This window comes from Trematomus bernacchii, unplaced genomic scaffold (genome assembly GCF_902827165.1).
Source record: "Trematomus bernacchii unplaced genomic scaffold, fTreBer1.1, whole genome shotgun sequence".
In the NCBI taxonomy this organism is placed as follows: domain Eukaryota; kingdom Metazoa; phylum Chordata; class Actinopteri; order Perciformes; family Nototheniidae; genus Trematomus; species Trematomus bernacchii.
The window spans coordinates 25,244,854-25,261,889 of NW_022987739.1; the positions used below are offsets into that span (position 1 = coordinate 25,244,854).

General features: G+C 41.8%; 1 protein-coding gene across 1 annotated transcript in view; it reads right to left on the minus strand.

Annotated features, from left to right (window-relative positions):
• The window catches only part of LOC117496096 (cadherin-2-like), a 93,803-nt gene extending 87,737 nt beyond the window's left edge, over positions 1-6,066 (minus strand). The window contains exon 1 of the mRNA XM_034147783.1: positions 5,936-6,066. Coding sequence (XP_034003674.1) covers positions 5,936-5,977 — 42 coding nt within the window. The 5' untranslated portion in view covers positions 5,978-6,066. The remainder of the gene's footprint in view (positions 1-5,935) is intronic.
• Positions 6,067-17,036: the final 10,970 nt, after the last annotated feature.

Consider the following 17,036-nt stretch of genomic DNA (forward strand, 5'->3'; position numbering starts at 1 on the left):
TGTTGCTTTTAAGCCTTCTGCTGTTTTTTTTACTTCCCTGTATGCATCTTGCTAATGACATTGTTCAGAAAACCTTCTAGGAGCGTGTTATTTCAATAGTGGTCATATACTGTATTCCACAATCATCACTACCGTCAGCAGTCGCCTGAAATAACGTCATGAATCTACTAAAAGTCCTGCACGTTGGGTATTTGAATAAAACAAAGTGTATTGTTTATAGAAAGCAGCCAGTGTGTGTTGAAATCAAAAAGAAGGCAGAGTTGGGAGGTTGGGCGCGGCAGGGAAATGCCAATCACCAGTCCAGATTGCCTGTTCAGTCCAAACACATCACTACAACCATTTTCCATTTTCAAAATTGTTGGAGATTTAGTGTTCGCTGATCGCCTAATCTTTGAATGGCAGGCAAACAGATTTTCCTTCAAACCATAACAATGTTATCCATGATGCAGGCAGTGAGTTAAGCCAGGCTCAGACTACCGGAGTTTAAATCCAAACCCATTTAGAAAGTTACCAGGTTTGCACACATGAGGAGAAACTCCACAGATGTTATCCTAATATCCTCAAACTAATGGCACTTTATACAATACAGGATATTATAAAGATTATTGTGAATGGTCAGCAATGCATGACCATGTGATCTTGTATGATCTCATGGGGAAGCAGATGGAAACAAGATGGAGACTGACGTGGTTCAATAGTCTGTTTTAGAAATACTTTGTAGAGAAAAAACAAAAGCAGAATGCTGTACGAGTCTCCATGAGAAAATCTGCCAGCTAACGTTACCCTCAATGGCTAGTATGTTTGCCGCTGCTTGGCAACACTGTTGGCTGCTCTAACTTGTCTCTATCGTTGGCTATTGTGGTCTTCAACCTAAATATTTACATAGTAGATATAAATGTATTTATAGGTATAAAATATAAGATTCTTGATTTATAATTTTAAGGTAATTATGGTATTTTAAGTCCTATTCCTACAGCTGCAACTTTGCTCCTTTAACTTTTTGTCCCACAAGTGTCCCAATGATCACCTTATTAAAAAATAGAAGTCATCTGATATGATCACAAGAAACCAGTAAAAGTAAATTTTATAGGAAAAGTTGTTTGTTGGCAACCTCAGATTTGCTGATATGGCTAGTATGTTGACTGTTGCTTGGCAATACTGTCAGCTGCGCTTACATGTCTCTATCATTAGCTATTGTGGACCTCAACTTAAGGCGAGACACGGCAGGCAAAAACATTGTTTTTCCTGCACTGGTAAATTTTTAGATTTTGTGCTATTTTGATTCCATAACATGTTTTCTTTCAGGCTTTTGGAAGGAAAACGTACAAAATACACATTTAAGTGTTTATTTTACTATAGTTTGTCTATTTGCGTCTGTAGATTTCTCCTACATTCACCAAAAGTTAGCATTCTAACGTAACATAAAGTACCGTGACCGCTGTTTGCACCATGTCTTCAGAGGTATCGTTGGAAAGCTCAGTTTCTCCTGCACAATCTCATCAGATCCAAATATGGTCATTTCCTTTGTATCAGCAACCAATCGTGAAAGTGCAAAGGGGTCTTAACCTGTTAAGCACCGAGCCTGTTTTTCATGTTTCAGGCTCGAAAATGACATGCCCAAAACAAATGACTACAACTTAACTTCTAAAAGGGTTATATGAATAATTTCTTTTATCAAAGCAAGGTTACATCTGTGAGTTGGATGTAGAAGTGTCAGAATCAATATAAATGTTTTTTATTTTAAAGAAAATTCAGATTTGACATAGTAAAAAACTGTAAATTATAGTGTCTGTCCAAAAATTATTTTTTACAGATAGTGAAAACTACCCTTGGATGATGGGTTAGTAGACTAAAAGCTTTAGGAATCCAAAGTACAACATATAATAAGTACCCTGTATCAAGATTGATGCAAAACAAGTGAAATTTGACCTTTTTAGAGAGATTTAGCCAAAAACCCCCACTTCTGGGGTCATTTGGGTGGATTTGACCTATCTCTGCCCCCCCTTGCTCGATTTGGATCGTTGACACACCTTTCTGACCGTTAGAGCCAATAGAATCGAAGGGGGAGGCCCACATACACACTCATTGTAAAGAGAAAAGGTGGGGGCTGCGCGTCTGGAAATGAAAGCAGATTGGGAGATTCTCTCCTTCTGGAGTTTGGAAACTAAAAAGCAGTTTTATTGCTTATGGATTATCAGAAATAATTTCAAAGAAGGCACAGATACATAGGATGAACCTATGGATTAACTGCAGCATCGTTTTAATGCCATTGAAGACCAGTTTTGACCAAGGTAAGCCATGTTAGCGTTTCTAGCTACTTAGCTCCACATGTTATGATGTACGCTTTCGTTTATAGTGTCGCAAATGTTTATCACTGAGTGTTGAGGTGGGCACCACTAGATTCAGTGTGTCCAGGACACCAAAAACGAGTGGTTGGTTGTGCATCTAGGATAAGTAATAAGGGAGTTATGAGTGAGTTTAAGTGCCGTTTTAGGTTAAATTTTTTCGCTCGTGGATAATTCAGAGGCTGAGTGCTAGCATTGTGGGTTTTTTTTGAAAAAAAAAATTAAAAAGATCAGTTAGCTGAGTTTCTTCCCGTTACATGGATATAAAACATTCATAGTTTTATTCAATATTAAGATTCCTTAGACGTTGTTTCCTGCAAATGACGCGTTTATCCGCCCGGTACCGGGCGGATGGTGCGTAACAGGTTAAACCAAGAAATGAAATCTCATTGGCTGGTGTCAATTTCTGACAACGTGATTCGTTCAGATGCGTCACGTGGTGTGCTAAAGCACTTCCTGGTTAGCTTTCCGCTAGAAATTTAAATCTGAAAATGGCAAAATAACGGAGAAAAAAACGTTCACAGAGAAGACGACAACAATTGTCAATTGCACAAAGCAAGGTTATACAAAAAACAAATGACCCCGAACATGAAATACCTTCACGGAGTGCGTCGATGCGCAAGCTATCATCCAGATAACAGGAGGGTTTAGCTAGCGTCACACTGCAATCTTTAAAGGTCGTTTTCTCAAAATGAGTTTTTTCTCCTACTCTGAGTTCGAAATTTCCACTTCAGTAGCAGTTACATACACCAAACCTTCCAGTTATATTCCTATCAATATTATGAAGGCTTTTACAGAAGGGTTTGGTCATATATAATTCATAGCCTGAATTATATAACATTTTATACCTAAAAACATGGTGAAAATTGATATTTTAATGCTGTTGACAGTATTTTCTGATTTATGGAGTGATACAAAGAGATATCCAAAATCCCTTCTGTAAAAGCCTTAGATACTAATATGACTACAAAATGAAACAATAATTTTGATCCTGGCTTTATCCAAAGTTCAGATTTCGGTTCCTGAAATGTGTTAAAATATGCGCATATTTCATGAGATAATGGTTCATTTGCATATTTAAACATGCTATTTCAGAAAACTTGTAATACAAAAAACAATTGCCTTATTGTAAGTAATTAACTGGAGAAATGTTTAGCTGATATCTTTAAGTTAAAAAAATTACCCTATTCACCTGGGGTGTCTCGCCTTAATACCAACATTATATTTCTCTTGCTTACTTACATATACACAATCTATTGTTATAACGCTTCCACTGAGCCGAATAACTGGCAAAAATAGATCTGCATAATTTTCATTATCAAGTAAAAGATTTACAAAGGTTTGCATTTACCACCCCTTTTTGAGAACAAGGCTAGCAGACGGGGCTGTAATCAGAAAGAAGGATAGTATAAATTGAACCTTAATCTACTTCCAGTATCGATCCTTGATTTAACTACAGGCTCTGGGAAACAGGGGGATTATTATCTCTAGCAACTTAAACAATATTCTGCCACCAGTGATTTGACTCAATGAGATGCAGAGATACGTAGAATTAAATCACCATACTTGTTTTTCAAACAGAAGCATATGGCAGAGTGCCTTCAGGTATAATTTCAAACACATGAGCAAATCCTTAAAAAGTGCAGCTAGAACTACAAAGAAACTACAGCTAATTCAATACTCCGCTGCCAGGCTTTTAAGAAAAAGAGAGCACATTACTTTTTCATTGGTTTTCCATATCTTTTAGAATTGATTTAAAAATCCTTATTCTGGTTTACAAAGCGAATGGTCTGGCACCTTCATATCTCCGCTGTTTTATGTCTATGGACAAGCCCTAACGACCCCAGCTGGCTTTTTAAATAAACGTCAAGTCCCCCGGAATAACACCCTACCAGGAAATATTAGAAGGGCAAACTGTTTGGCCTTTTTAGAAAGACAACTGAAAACCATTTTTTTAGATTAGCGATTAATTACAATTATCCCCCTTTAATTGGTATTAATTCATTACTTTATTATTCTATATATTCTTAAATTGTTATATTGTTTTGTAAAAAAAATGTTGGTCTTAATATTTTTTGTATTTATAATTTTGTTTTATGTCTTTCTTACTTTTACTGGATTGGTTAACTGTGATTTTTTTGGCTTATTATTTCATTACATTTTTTATTATCATACCTTTTTTACCTATTTGTATTCCTTGAACTCAAGCAAAAAGGTTTACATGTTGAATTGAGTCACCTGAATTAAGAAACCTGTTTTATGTTTATCTTGTGTTGTGTGCTATATTGCACAAAGCTTTTGTTATTACCGGTATTATTCTTTTTAAGCAATAAAATCCAATATATGGAAGGTTTTTGGGATGTAAGGCAAGCCCTTGAGAGTGCTGACCCTGCTGTTTTGGAGGTTAGGCATTGATGAGGATTATTTTAGGACCTGACCTTTGGCCCCTTGGCACAGCACTGTCCTCCCTATTGATTTGTCCACACAGTCACCTCTTTTTATGTACTCATTAAATCATGTTCGAGGTGCCTTTACATGCATTTGAGGGTCACAAATGTATGCAATAAAAATACTACTAGAAATAAAATCATGTTAACATTGCTACTAATCACTTTTTAACCATACCGTTTTTAAGTCTTAGATTATTTTTAATTAAATCACATTTTCAGAGTCCAGCAGAAATGTCCCTCATCAAAAGTTATAGTCTGAACATTTGCATTGTAACCCCCGTCAGCCCAACTCTTAAATAGTGACAATGAATCTTGCCAAATTCCCAACCATTCTTTGAGATGCTGGGAAAATCGTGTTATGGTGCAACAATTTATCTCAATCTCACAATGTGCACTTTCACAATGGGTTCATAACCACAGGCCAAGACACAGAATGTAGCTGAGTGTGAGCACAGTACAGCAAGATGATGGGAACAGGCTTTAGGGCCAAAATTATGCATAAAATGTGGAATCGTTGCAGGACGAACAGACAGGATGTGCTGTATAGACTAACGAGCATAGACAGAATGGATGCCAAATGTATTTATAAGAGGACACATAAAACTGCCATCTTTTTAAATGGATATCGGCGTATGCTGACCACAAGAAATTGTATCTGGGTCTAGATTCACTCACTGGATTACAGCCCAACTAAAGGCAAGCAGTTGATATCAGACAGAAGCAGGGATTGTGTGATAGATGAGAAGCTGTCACCCCAGGGTGTTTACACGCTTATTAATGCCCCCTCTCTGTGTATCTCTCTTCTTCTCTGCTATTCACACGCATTTGATCTGAAACTCATGTTTGATCGTGCAGAGGATGCATCCGGATACACTGCGCTCCTCCTGTTTGTTTGATAAATGTCTCATCGCAGCAGGTCTGGGATCCGCTGCATTGTACTGTCTATAATAAAGGCGGATTTCTCGGCTTTTATTCAACGCTGTTAAGTAATTACTTCAAAATAAACTGAAGATGAAGCAAGCATACGCAGATGCATTGTCCTCCCTTCCCTATCTGTGTCTAACGGGCATCTCTCCGTCTGTCTGCTGTATGCTGCAGCCTCCGCCAGTGGAGCTGACTCCGTGTAAAATTATAGTTTACCTGCACAGCCGCCATCAGCATCCAAATCCCCAAAATATGCATTTTGTTGGGTTATAATTCCTGTTCCGGAACCGACAGTCTGCCGGACGGCAGATAATTTAATTCCCGGTAAAGCCCTGCGGCACAAGACAGCCCTGTTCCCTCCACCAGCTCCGCTCGGTGTCTGCTGCTCTGCCCGGCTCCGCGGCGCTCACAGGCGGCCGCCCCCCGCGCTCACTGCCGCCCTCTAACGGACACCAGGAGCACTGAGCCCGGGTACACAGATGGGGATGCTTCCACTCGGTTTCTGGATTGACATTTCGCTTTAATTGAGGACACAACATATAAAGTTTAAACAACACGCTACTTTAGTGATAAAGCAAAAGGTGCAGGAATGTTAGCTGGAATTTTACCACTCCCGGTCCACTGGTCTTAACCCTAAAAGGTGTTTTACTTTTTTTCTCCTTGTTTTTGGTAAAATGCTTGAAATGAAGTATGTGGTCAAAGGTTTTTTAAGTTCTGGTAAACAACTTAAAATACTTTACTTAATACTCCAATTGTGAATGTCAGACACTTCCATGTCCAAAAAGCAGCGAATGCCATCAAATGACTGCTAATTATTTATCTTTTACTTTATTAATCTAGACAGGGCTGCCCCTGGCCAATTTGTGGCCCCACTGTCGCGTTGATGGGGGGGGGCAACTGTTAGCAGCGGGGTAACTGCGGAGCGCATAATTGCGCCGCATTTGCGCATAAGATGAGGCCCCCTCCGCAAGATGAGGCCCCACGCACTCTGCGTGATCTGCGTGTAGGGAGGGGCGGCACTGAATCTAGAGTAATTTACAATGTTTTAAAGGAGAGGTGTCATGGCCATTTCCACTGATCATAATTCCATTGTTGAGGTATACTAAAATAGATTTATATTGTGCAATTTTCCAAACTCACATTGGTTTCTCATACAGCATCTCTGTAAACTACGTGTATTCACTGAATTTCACTCTCTGCCTTTAACGACTCGTTGTAGCTCCAATAGCTCCAGCCCCCACCCTCCCTGTGAGCACAGTGTGCTCTGATTGGTCGGGACGTTGTAGATCACGCTGAGCTCCGTGGAGGTGTTATTTCCTTGTTTAGGATACACAGCGAAACACAGCCAAACTCATCCTGAGCACACACAAACTCACAGCCGAAGTAAAAACAATAAGTGTGGCTTGATATTGAGTAAGAAAAAGGTTGATAAACGCTGAGAGAATGGGTCTGCAGAGAGAATTTCGCCGCGATCCCAACTGTCTGTTATCAGCCTGCAGCCAGGGAGGAGAAATCAGCAGAGCTGCCTGTGTGTGAGGAAGTCCGTGGATTGGTCAATTTGGACCAATCAGCGGGGGCTTAACGTAACGGCTCCGCGGACGTAACGTAACGGCTCCACGGATTGGCCCATTTGGTTCCGGGTACCGCATGACCGTATCGCGTCATAGCTCTGGGCGTGGCTACTGGGTATCCAGACATCACGATGCCCAGGAAGAACATGAGAAATCTCCAACGAGGCGTTTTGGGGAGGTCTTTTCTGTGTTAGAGTTTTACTCCCTACAGGGTGTACTTTGAGGGTTTTTGACTCTGCAGACCGTTTACATGCATAAAAACCTTCATAACACACAAGGGGACTGGTAATAACCGGAAAAGCATGACACCTCTCCCGCACTCATTTTCAGCTAACAGCATTGAATAGTGCAAATGTGACCCGCTCTATCGATCATTTCAAAATAAACGTGGATTTGCGTAAAAAAATAGTTTTTCGGGGTGTTTTGTTTGATTTAAAATTAACAAAGTCTTGGCTTTCAGAATATGACACTTTTATTTCCAAAATCACACAATAAATACATTTTTGAAGCTTGTAAAGGGAAGATTACATTACATGTCATTTGTTAGATGCTTTTATCCAAAGCGACTTACATACATTCAGTACTGTGGACAATCCCCACAGGAGCAATTTGGGGTGAAGTGTCTTGCCCAGGGACACAACGACATGCTGACTGCAGTGGGACTGGAACTTGCTACCCCCTGATTTGAAGTCCAGCACTCTATCCACTGAGCCACAGCCGCCCTCTGTTCTGCAGCGCTGCTTCCCCTCCCTCCGGCAAAAAATATTAATGTAAGGCATATAGTAATAATAGATAACACGGCAGGGTCCGTTACAGTTTGATTTCAATTAAAGGTGACCTGTCATGCAAAATGCACTTTTGTACGTCTTTTATACATGAATATGTGTCCCCGGTGTTCCAGGGAACTCACCAAGTGTCAGAAAACACAACCCTCTCTATTTTCCTCCATACCCAAATCTCTAAAAAAGGGGCTGCAACGGATCTGATAAAAACGGATCCAGATTTGAACACTGTCCTAACGTCAGGACGGTGGCGCTACGGCTATTGGGCCAACTCCCCACCTATCAGGGGAATGTGGGGTTGGGCCACGGCCGACCATTGCCGCTCGAAAGCGCTGGAGACGCTGTAGTACATATGCCAGGCCTGTAAGTGGCGCTGTAGTCTGCCACAAAAGCAGCGAAGAAGACTTCCCGTGCATGGTTGCCATGGTTCCCCTTCTGTTTATTCTCCGCTGTGGCTTTTTTTCTCCCTGCCCTCGGGTTTTATACTCCAAACTATTGGAGTATAAGCGTTTGCTCCTGCTGCTGTAATTCAATGCAATACCTCCCCGTCGAGGCAAGCACTGTAATTCTCTCCGGTTAGTCCACCAGCAGATGACAAACACCCACCTCTCCGCCTCTTCCAAGGAACGAGGGGACCATGCGGCAGAGTTTCAGTTAGGTTTTCTTTCGCCGGTCAAGATGTCCGTTAAAGTTTAAATCTTCCGGACAAAATTAGAAAAGTGCCGGTCAAAGGTCTTCTTTGTTATTTATTGAGCTTTAAAACAAATGAATAACGACTCTATATAATAATATAATAAAACACGGAGGACGGAGATCTATTTTTCTCCCCCTCTTCTGACTTGATCAGAGCATGCTCCCCTCTCCTGCAGGGGGGCGTGGTCAGCTGCAGCTCACAGAATCAGCCCCCTGCAAAAACAGGGCTGGAGAACAGCAAATAGAGCGAAATGAGGCATGGCTAAAATGCATGATCTGTTTGGTATTTTGAAAACAGAAACGTATAAATATACCTTATATAGGTATGGCCCTACAATATATCATTTAAATATAGCATGATAGGTCCATTTTAAACAAAGTCTTGGCTTTCAGAATATTAAACTTGTTTCGGCAAATTCAGATGATAAATACCACTTTGAAGCTTGTAACGGCATAATTACAAGCGGAGAACGGAGTAACTTGACGTCACAGCAGGCATAACAACAGCCGGTGTTTCTTGTGAGTGTTTTACACGGGAAACAAACACAATACGCACAAATGCAAAATTACACAAACACACACACACGTATACACACACACTCGCAAGCTTCCCCCAGACCAGTAATCTAATAATGGATTCCGATGGAGGAAACTTTAAAGGCCTTTTTCTCAAAATGATGACTCAGTGAAAGTCATTATATAATGTGACATATTTCGCTTAATATTTGGAGTACAAAAACAATCCTGATATCATTAGAAAGCTAGGAATCTCCTTTTTCCAACAGTGTATACAACTCAAAATGTGTCTTCGGGTCAATGCGGCTGATTTCGATGGAGCAGGTCACATATATCTCGGCCTGAAGTGAGCTATTGCTTTTATAAAACGGTTACCAAGTGTGGCAATATGAAAGAAAAATACACACTCTAATTTAAATAGTTTTTATTAGTAAATAATGATGTTCAAAATAAAATAGTCCCTCCGTTGCCTTCTGCACAAAACATAGTGCGAGGTGGTTGCTATGCAACAACACTAACAGCTAGCGAACATATTAGACAGAGTGCGTTGATCGATTATTTGCCTATTTATTTACATTCATTTGTATGTTGCCATTTATTGTGCACCCACTGAAAAACTGTCCAGCATCAGTAGAATGGCTTACGTGGTTACTTGTATAGGTTGAGGTTGTACTAGGCTGTTGCTTGGCGTGGCGAGAATATTGCTCCACTTTCTCCGGTCCCCGAGATTCGGCTTCCAGTAGCTCTGGAGAGAGCTTTCGCTCCTGTGGCCGCTAACGGTCATACTTTCTGTTCTTTGTTTCAAGACCCGCATCAGAAAGCTTTTGAATGGTGGTACTTTTCCAGTTGGTCTACCTGCTCTTCACGTAGCTCTGCATGTCGTTGTTTAGTTTTTTTTTTTCTGGAGATAGGCACCGCTCAATCCATTCGTCCATAATAAGGCCACCCCGGAGGTCGAAGTTAACCTTAAATGTTTCCATCTTAAGCTTTGTTAGTTAGTTTCGTAACAGACGTAATGTAACAGTTGTAGCTTTTTCTCAGACGCGGAGGGATACTGACTTGTGAAAAGTTACAATTCTACCCGTGATATACGCTCATTATATCACGGCTAAGAACCAATCAGATTGCTTGATTTGACTTTTTAACCGTTTTATAAGCAAGCATAAATAAGTCAAATAATGAGAAAAGTTTTTCGGGCATTTCTTTCCTTTATGTTATGAAATGCAGTGGCGAGCCGTGACTTTTTTACCTAGGCCCTCTGACCCCCCCTTCCCTCAAAATAAAAATAAAAAAGATTAGTTATTACGTCACAGTCACAGCGTATACTTCAGTGGAATATCAAAACGGCCGTGTCTCAATTCAGGGGTTGCATCCTTCAAAGGGTGCATTCGTAGACTGCATACGTCACTTCAGCCGAAAGAAGGCTGTCCCAATAAAAAAAAAAGACAAGACTCCTCCGAATGCGGCCCACGAATGCGGCCTTCTTTTCCCGGATTTGAAGGATACATCTGATGTACAACCTCTCTGAAGAACCAGCACCTTACCGTGGTGGAGAGGTTTGTGTGCCCTGATGAACCTGGGGGCTGTGTTGTCTGGAACCTTGTTTTCCTGGTAGGATCTCCCATGGCAAATTGGTCTCAGGCAAAGGGCCAGACTAAGATTGGTTCGAAGACCTCATGAAAGACAAACTAAGAAGTGAGGATATCCGGCCCGGAGGAAGCCCGGGCTCCCCTTCTGGAGCCAGGCCCAGAAGGAGGACTCGTCGGCGAGCGTCTGGTGGCCGGGCTTGCCACGGAGCCCGGCCGGGCACAGCCCGAAAAGGCAATGTGGGCAACACCTCCACTTCTCCGTCCCGCGGGCCCACCACCTACGGGAAACAGTGATGGGGTCGGGTGCGCTGCCAGAAGGGTGGCAGTGAAAGCAGAGGGTCTCGACGGACCAGACCCGGGCGACAGAAGCTGGCTTTGGGGACGTGGAACGTCACCTCTCTGGGGGGGAAGGAGCCGGAGCTTGTGCGGGAGGTGGAACGTTACCAGTTGGATCTGGTTGGGCTCACCTCTACGCACAGCGTCGGCTCTGGAACCTTACTTCTGGATAGGGGTTGGACTCTATTCTTCTCCGGAGTTGCCCAAGGTGTGAGGCGCCGGGCGGGTGTGGGGATACTCACAAGCCCCCGATTGGGTGCTTCTTTGTTGGAGTTTACCCCAGTGGACGAGAGTGTCACCTCCCTACGCCTGCGGGTTATGGGGGGGAAAACTCTGACGGTTGTGTGTGCTTATGCACCAAACAGCAGTTCAGAGTATTCGGCCTTCTTGGAGACCCTGGAAAGAGTCCTGTATGGGGCTCCTGAAGGGGACTCTTTAATCTTGCTTCGAGACTTCAACGCACATGTGGGCAATGATGGAGACACTTGGAGGGGCGTGATTTGGAGGAATGGCCCCCCCTGATCTGAACCGGAGTGGTGGTTTGTTACTGGACTTCTGTGCTAGTCATGGATTGGCCATAACAAACACCATGTTCGAACATAAGGATGCTCATAAGTGTACGTGGTACCATCGGACCTGAGGCCGTATGTTTTGGACACTCGGGTAAAGAGAGGGGCGGAGCTGTCAACTGATCACCATCTGGTGGTGAGTTGGGTTGAGTGGCGGGGGAAGCCTCTGGACAGACCTGGTAAGCCCAAACGTGTAGTGCGGGTGAACTGGGGACGTCTGGAGGAGGCCCAAGTTCAGGAGGCCTTCAACTCACACCTCCGGCGGAGCTTTTCGGGCATCCCTGTGGAGGCTGGGGACATTAAACCAGAGTGGGCGGTGTTCAAAGCCTCTATTGCCGAAGCCGCGGCGGGGAGCTGTGGTCTCAAGGTCTTAGGTGCCTCAAGGGGCGGTAACCCTCGAATCAGGGAAGCCGTCCGACTGAAGAAGGAGGCCTTCAGAGATTTGTTATCCCGGGGGACTCCAGAGGCAGTTGCAAGGTACCGACAGGCCCGAAGGGCAGCAGCCTCAGCTGTGGCCGGGGCAAAGCAGCAGGTGTGGGAGAAGTTCGGAGAAGACATGGAAAAGGACTTTCGGGCGGCACCAAAGTTGTTCTGGAAAACTGTCCGACACCTCAGGAGGGGGAAGCAGGGAACCATCCAAGCTGTGTACAGTAAGGATGGGACGCTGTTGACCTCAACTGATGGAGTGTTAGGGCGTTGGAAGGAACACTTTGAGGAACTCCTGAACCCGACAACTCCGCCCTCTATGGTAGAGGCAGAGCTGGAGTATGACGGGGATCAACACCAATCTCCCGGGGGGAGGTCACTGAGGTAGTCAAACAACTCCACAGTGGCAAAGCCTCGGGGGTGGATGAGATCCGCCCAGAAATGCTGAAGGCTCTGGGTGTTCAGGGACTGTCATGGTTGACACGTCTCATCAACGCATTAAAACGTACATTTTCGTTAAATAATACGGATAAATATGTGATGTTAATGACGCTAACTAGCTAGCTGGACGTACTGCACTGTTGTTTTACACTTATTCTTAATTCAAATCAGAAGTTTACTAAAGTCATACAGAGATCTTGGCTCTGTTATAGATAAGTTATACTTTATATTTAATCTATAAATAGACCAAAGTGAAAACATTTAGACCGGTATAGCCTACAGTACGTGGGATTTATCCAATTCTACCCTGACGTAGCTGCTGTTTGCTTTATTTATTTCTCTGACATTTTGCAATGTTTTACTGTTTATTAAACTTGGGAACAACATTTCAACCTTCTTATTCAGCTCATGCTGCTTTGAGGTAGGGCCAAAAAAAAAGCCAGATTTTATCATCTTTTATTGAGGTTAAAGTTTATTTAATTGATCCTAATCCCATAATAATAACATAATCAAAAATGCACAGCAGCCTTTTGCATTGCTGTCAAAGGGATGCAAGTGTGACTGTAATTTCTTCTCTTTAGTTTTTTAAAAACCAAAACAGTACATCATTTCAAATAATCCTTTAGGGATTGTTTGTCTGTTTAATATGATTAATTCACTTTTTTCTTTTTCTCTTGTTTTTCTCTGTGATTAGGACAATTCTGGAAAAATTGATCTGCTGAAGAAGGACCATTAATCTGAAAAGTGCACGGCAAATCAGCAGGACAGAGCTGCCATCCACCTGGACACCATGGTGCTGGAGAAAGCAGAACGGCGTTGGAACATCATCCACCCAAACCTCTGCTTACTGCACTCCTACAGACATATGAGTGCAGAACTGTAGAGATCATCACTGCTGTCACTGCCTTACATATTTTTATTTCATCGGTGTGCCATACTTCTCATTTTGCATATACTGTATATACTTATTACATTGCTGTTAACAGTTTGTTTATTTGCAATACTCTCTAGATTTAATCTACAATTTAGATTATATTACTTAATCTAAATTGTGTTTGTTTATATTAATCTATATTTTATCTTGCACTTTTTTGTGTCTTAGTTTCAGAATTTGATTTTTTCTGTGTCCTTTCTTTTAATATATATTTAATGATTATAGCTTGAGACTTTCTGATTCTTGAAACAGCTGCACATATAATAAAAACAAACAACTCGATAAACACACTTTTTCACTGCTGGTGATGTTAAATTACATGATTGATTTCCTCTGTCTTAATGATGAAAGTTCTCATAGAAGACATGAAGCTGCAGAGAGAGGATGGATATATTCTTACCTCTACTTTGTGATTAGATGAAAATACAAAATTGAATTAAAATAGTAATTGTTAAACACATTGTTTATTTCATTTACTGAGGTTTTAACCATTATTTACAAAATGTGTACATAAGCAGTGGAATAATAGGATATCTCTAGGTCATTAAACTGTCTTAAATGCTGTTTAATTATATTAATATAAGAAATAGGCCATAGAAAATCTTTAATTGTGTATTTCAGCAGAGCAGGGGGTCATGGTGGTGCTGCTGGACCTGGAGGTGCTGACCTGGTGTCAGTGGGACATCATCTGGACAGGTTTAGGGGAAGAAGGAGAATATAAACTGTTATAATAACAGCTATTAAGATTAGAAAACTAATATAGTTAAGAATCAATCTATACAACATGCTTTTGTTCATTTAAAAAATCATTGTTTTATTAGTACAGAAAAATTAAGACATTTTAAATATGAAATAATATGACTAAATGACATCAGCTATATACATAATGTACTTGTTAACTTACTAATGTAACATTACTGGAGGATAAAGGAACAGCTTAATCGTATTTACCTGGCCATGGTTCTCTTTATTTAATCGCCGTTGGTGATCTCCAAAAAATTGTTTAAAGTGGACCTATCATGCTATATTATAATAATATAGTGTAGGACCATACCTATATAAGGCATATTTATACTTTTTCTTTTTCAAAATACCAAACAGATCACGCATTTTAGCCATGCCACATTTCGCTCAATTTGCACTTTTTTACCCGTTTTTGCAAGGGCTGATTCTGTGAGAACAGCACCACCTACAGGCTTGGCATATGTACTACAGCGTCTCCAGCGCTTTCGAACGGCAATGGCCGTAGCTGTCTCCTCCTGATTGGTGGAGTTGGCCCAATAGAGTGGCGAAGTCCCTCCCCTTCCGGTGGACCTCCATGGGACCTTATTTCGGAAAAATTATGTATTGAAGTCAATGGAGAGAGAAAGATTATCTTTCGATCCCGTTTGAATTGTGCCATGAATTACACATATGTTGTTTGTCAATTTAAAAGATAATTTTGCAAGTCAAAAAAAAAAAAATGTGTCGTAAAACTGTGAAGTAACACATTTGTTTGTGTGAAACGCTCAAAGAACTACATCTGATCTCTGGTCAACAACACACGTCACCAAGATGGCCGTCACTACTGTCTTGTCAACACAAGAGACTACCCTCACTATCACTACAATGAAACACGTCCTGAAGAATGTCATGCAAAGCTGCCTGCCTTCCTTCCTTTGATTCTCTCTGAACTGCCTGGTCGTTTTAATGTTTAATGTCAACCATTTGTGCAGATAGCATGAAGTAGAGAAGATCGCTAGCGTTAGCGTTAGCATTTCTCCCACGGGCTTAAATTGTGTATTATAGAATGATCACACCGGTGACAGTACTATTCAAAGGGTTCACGAAATATGACTACTACTCTTACTGTTTAACATTTTGGGTTACTTAATGTTACTTCATGTTAAGGCTAATAAAAATGACAAGGCTGTAATGCTAACTAACGTGCTAGCTACTAGCTAGGTAGCTAACTTGATCCACACACTCCTCTTTCATCAGACGGGAAGCGAAAGAACGAGCAAGACCCATTGCTGGTATAATAACAACCTGGTACTAAGCACACAGGCACAAAGTTATCTTATCTTAGCCAGCGCCATATAGATAGATTCTATCTATATGGCGCTGATCGTATATATACGGTATTATACGTGTATCGTAGTGTCTCAATTGTGACATCACTTACGCGACTCTGGGATTTGTAGTCTTTCCAGTTTCGTATTTTTCAAAGTCTTATATTTCAACAGTTTTAAGACAAACTGTGACTTTTTTGACATGGAAATGATTTTTTAAGATTGACAAACATCATATGTGTAATTCATGGCACAATTCAAACGGGATCGAAAGATAAGTTTTCTCTCCCCATTGACTTCAATGCATAATTTTTCCGAAATAAGGTCCCATACCCCGGAAGTAAGTGGGAGGGACTTCGCCACTCTATAGCCGTAGCGCCACCGTCCTGACGTCAGGACAGTGTTCAAATCTGGATCAGTTTTTATCAGATCCGTTGCAGCCCCTTTTTTAGAGATTTGTGTATGGAGGAAAATAGAGAGGGTTGTGTTTTCTGACACTTGGTGAGTTCCCCGGAACACCGGGGACACATATTCATGTATAAAAGACGTACAAAAGTGCATTTTGCATGATAGGTCCCCTTTAAGTAAAAAAGTCAAGTTTCTGGATCATTTTCAGCTGAGTTAGCTTGTAAGCTCATTTGCTAGCAGGCTGCTGGAGCAGCTCAACAGAACAGCGCGTATCACGTGACGTAAACAGGAAGTGCTCTGTAGGCTGGACCGTCTCATTTCGTAGGCCGCTCGGTCCAGCCTACCCGGTCTACGTGGGCTGCATCCTTCGTGGACCGCGTAGGCTGCGTCCTCCGAAGGATGCAGCCCCTGAATTGAGACACGGCCAATGGCCCGGGGTGCAAAACGCATCAATGACAGTGACCCTCTACCACACAAAACAACACCATTTATATAAACACCTATCATGACAAGGCACCCACAGCCAACTAACAATTACAAATGAATTAAGTCGGCACGGCGGCCCACATTGAAAATGACTTAGGCCTACCTTTGATGATCAAATCACTTAAACACAAAGTCCATCCTCCTGTCCTTTTGGATGAAGCACTTGATGGCGGGGTCATGCAGCTGATCCTTTGCCACTCCAGTTTATCATTGTAACTCAATCTTGAAAATTATTCGGTTAATAATTTTGCAACGATGTCATCACTATCACTGACGTGAGCCATCATGAACGAACTTGTGCTAATTGGCTACTTCCGCCTAGCTTGACCCGTTGTTATAACACATGCATAAACTTCACAGCGGGCGGAACTTGACATAAAGTCCGCGGTAATAAAGCCCACCCATTTAGAGGGAAGATATGAACCACTAGCTTTTGTTCATAGTGGTTTTATTACACAGAACAAGCCATTGACACAGTGCTAACAGGGCTAACGAAGTTGCTAGCGTTTACATAT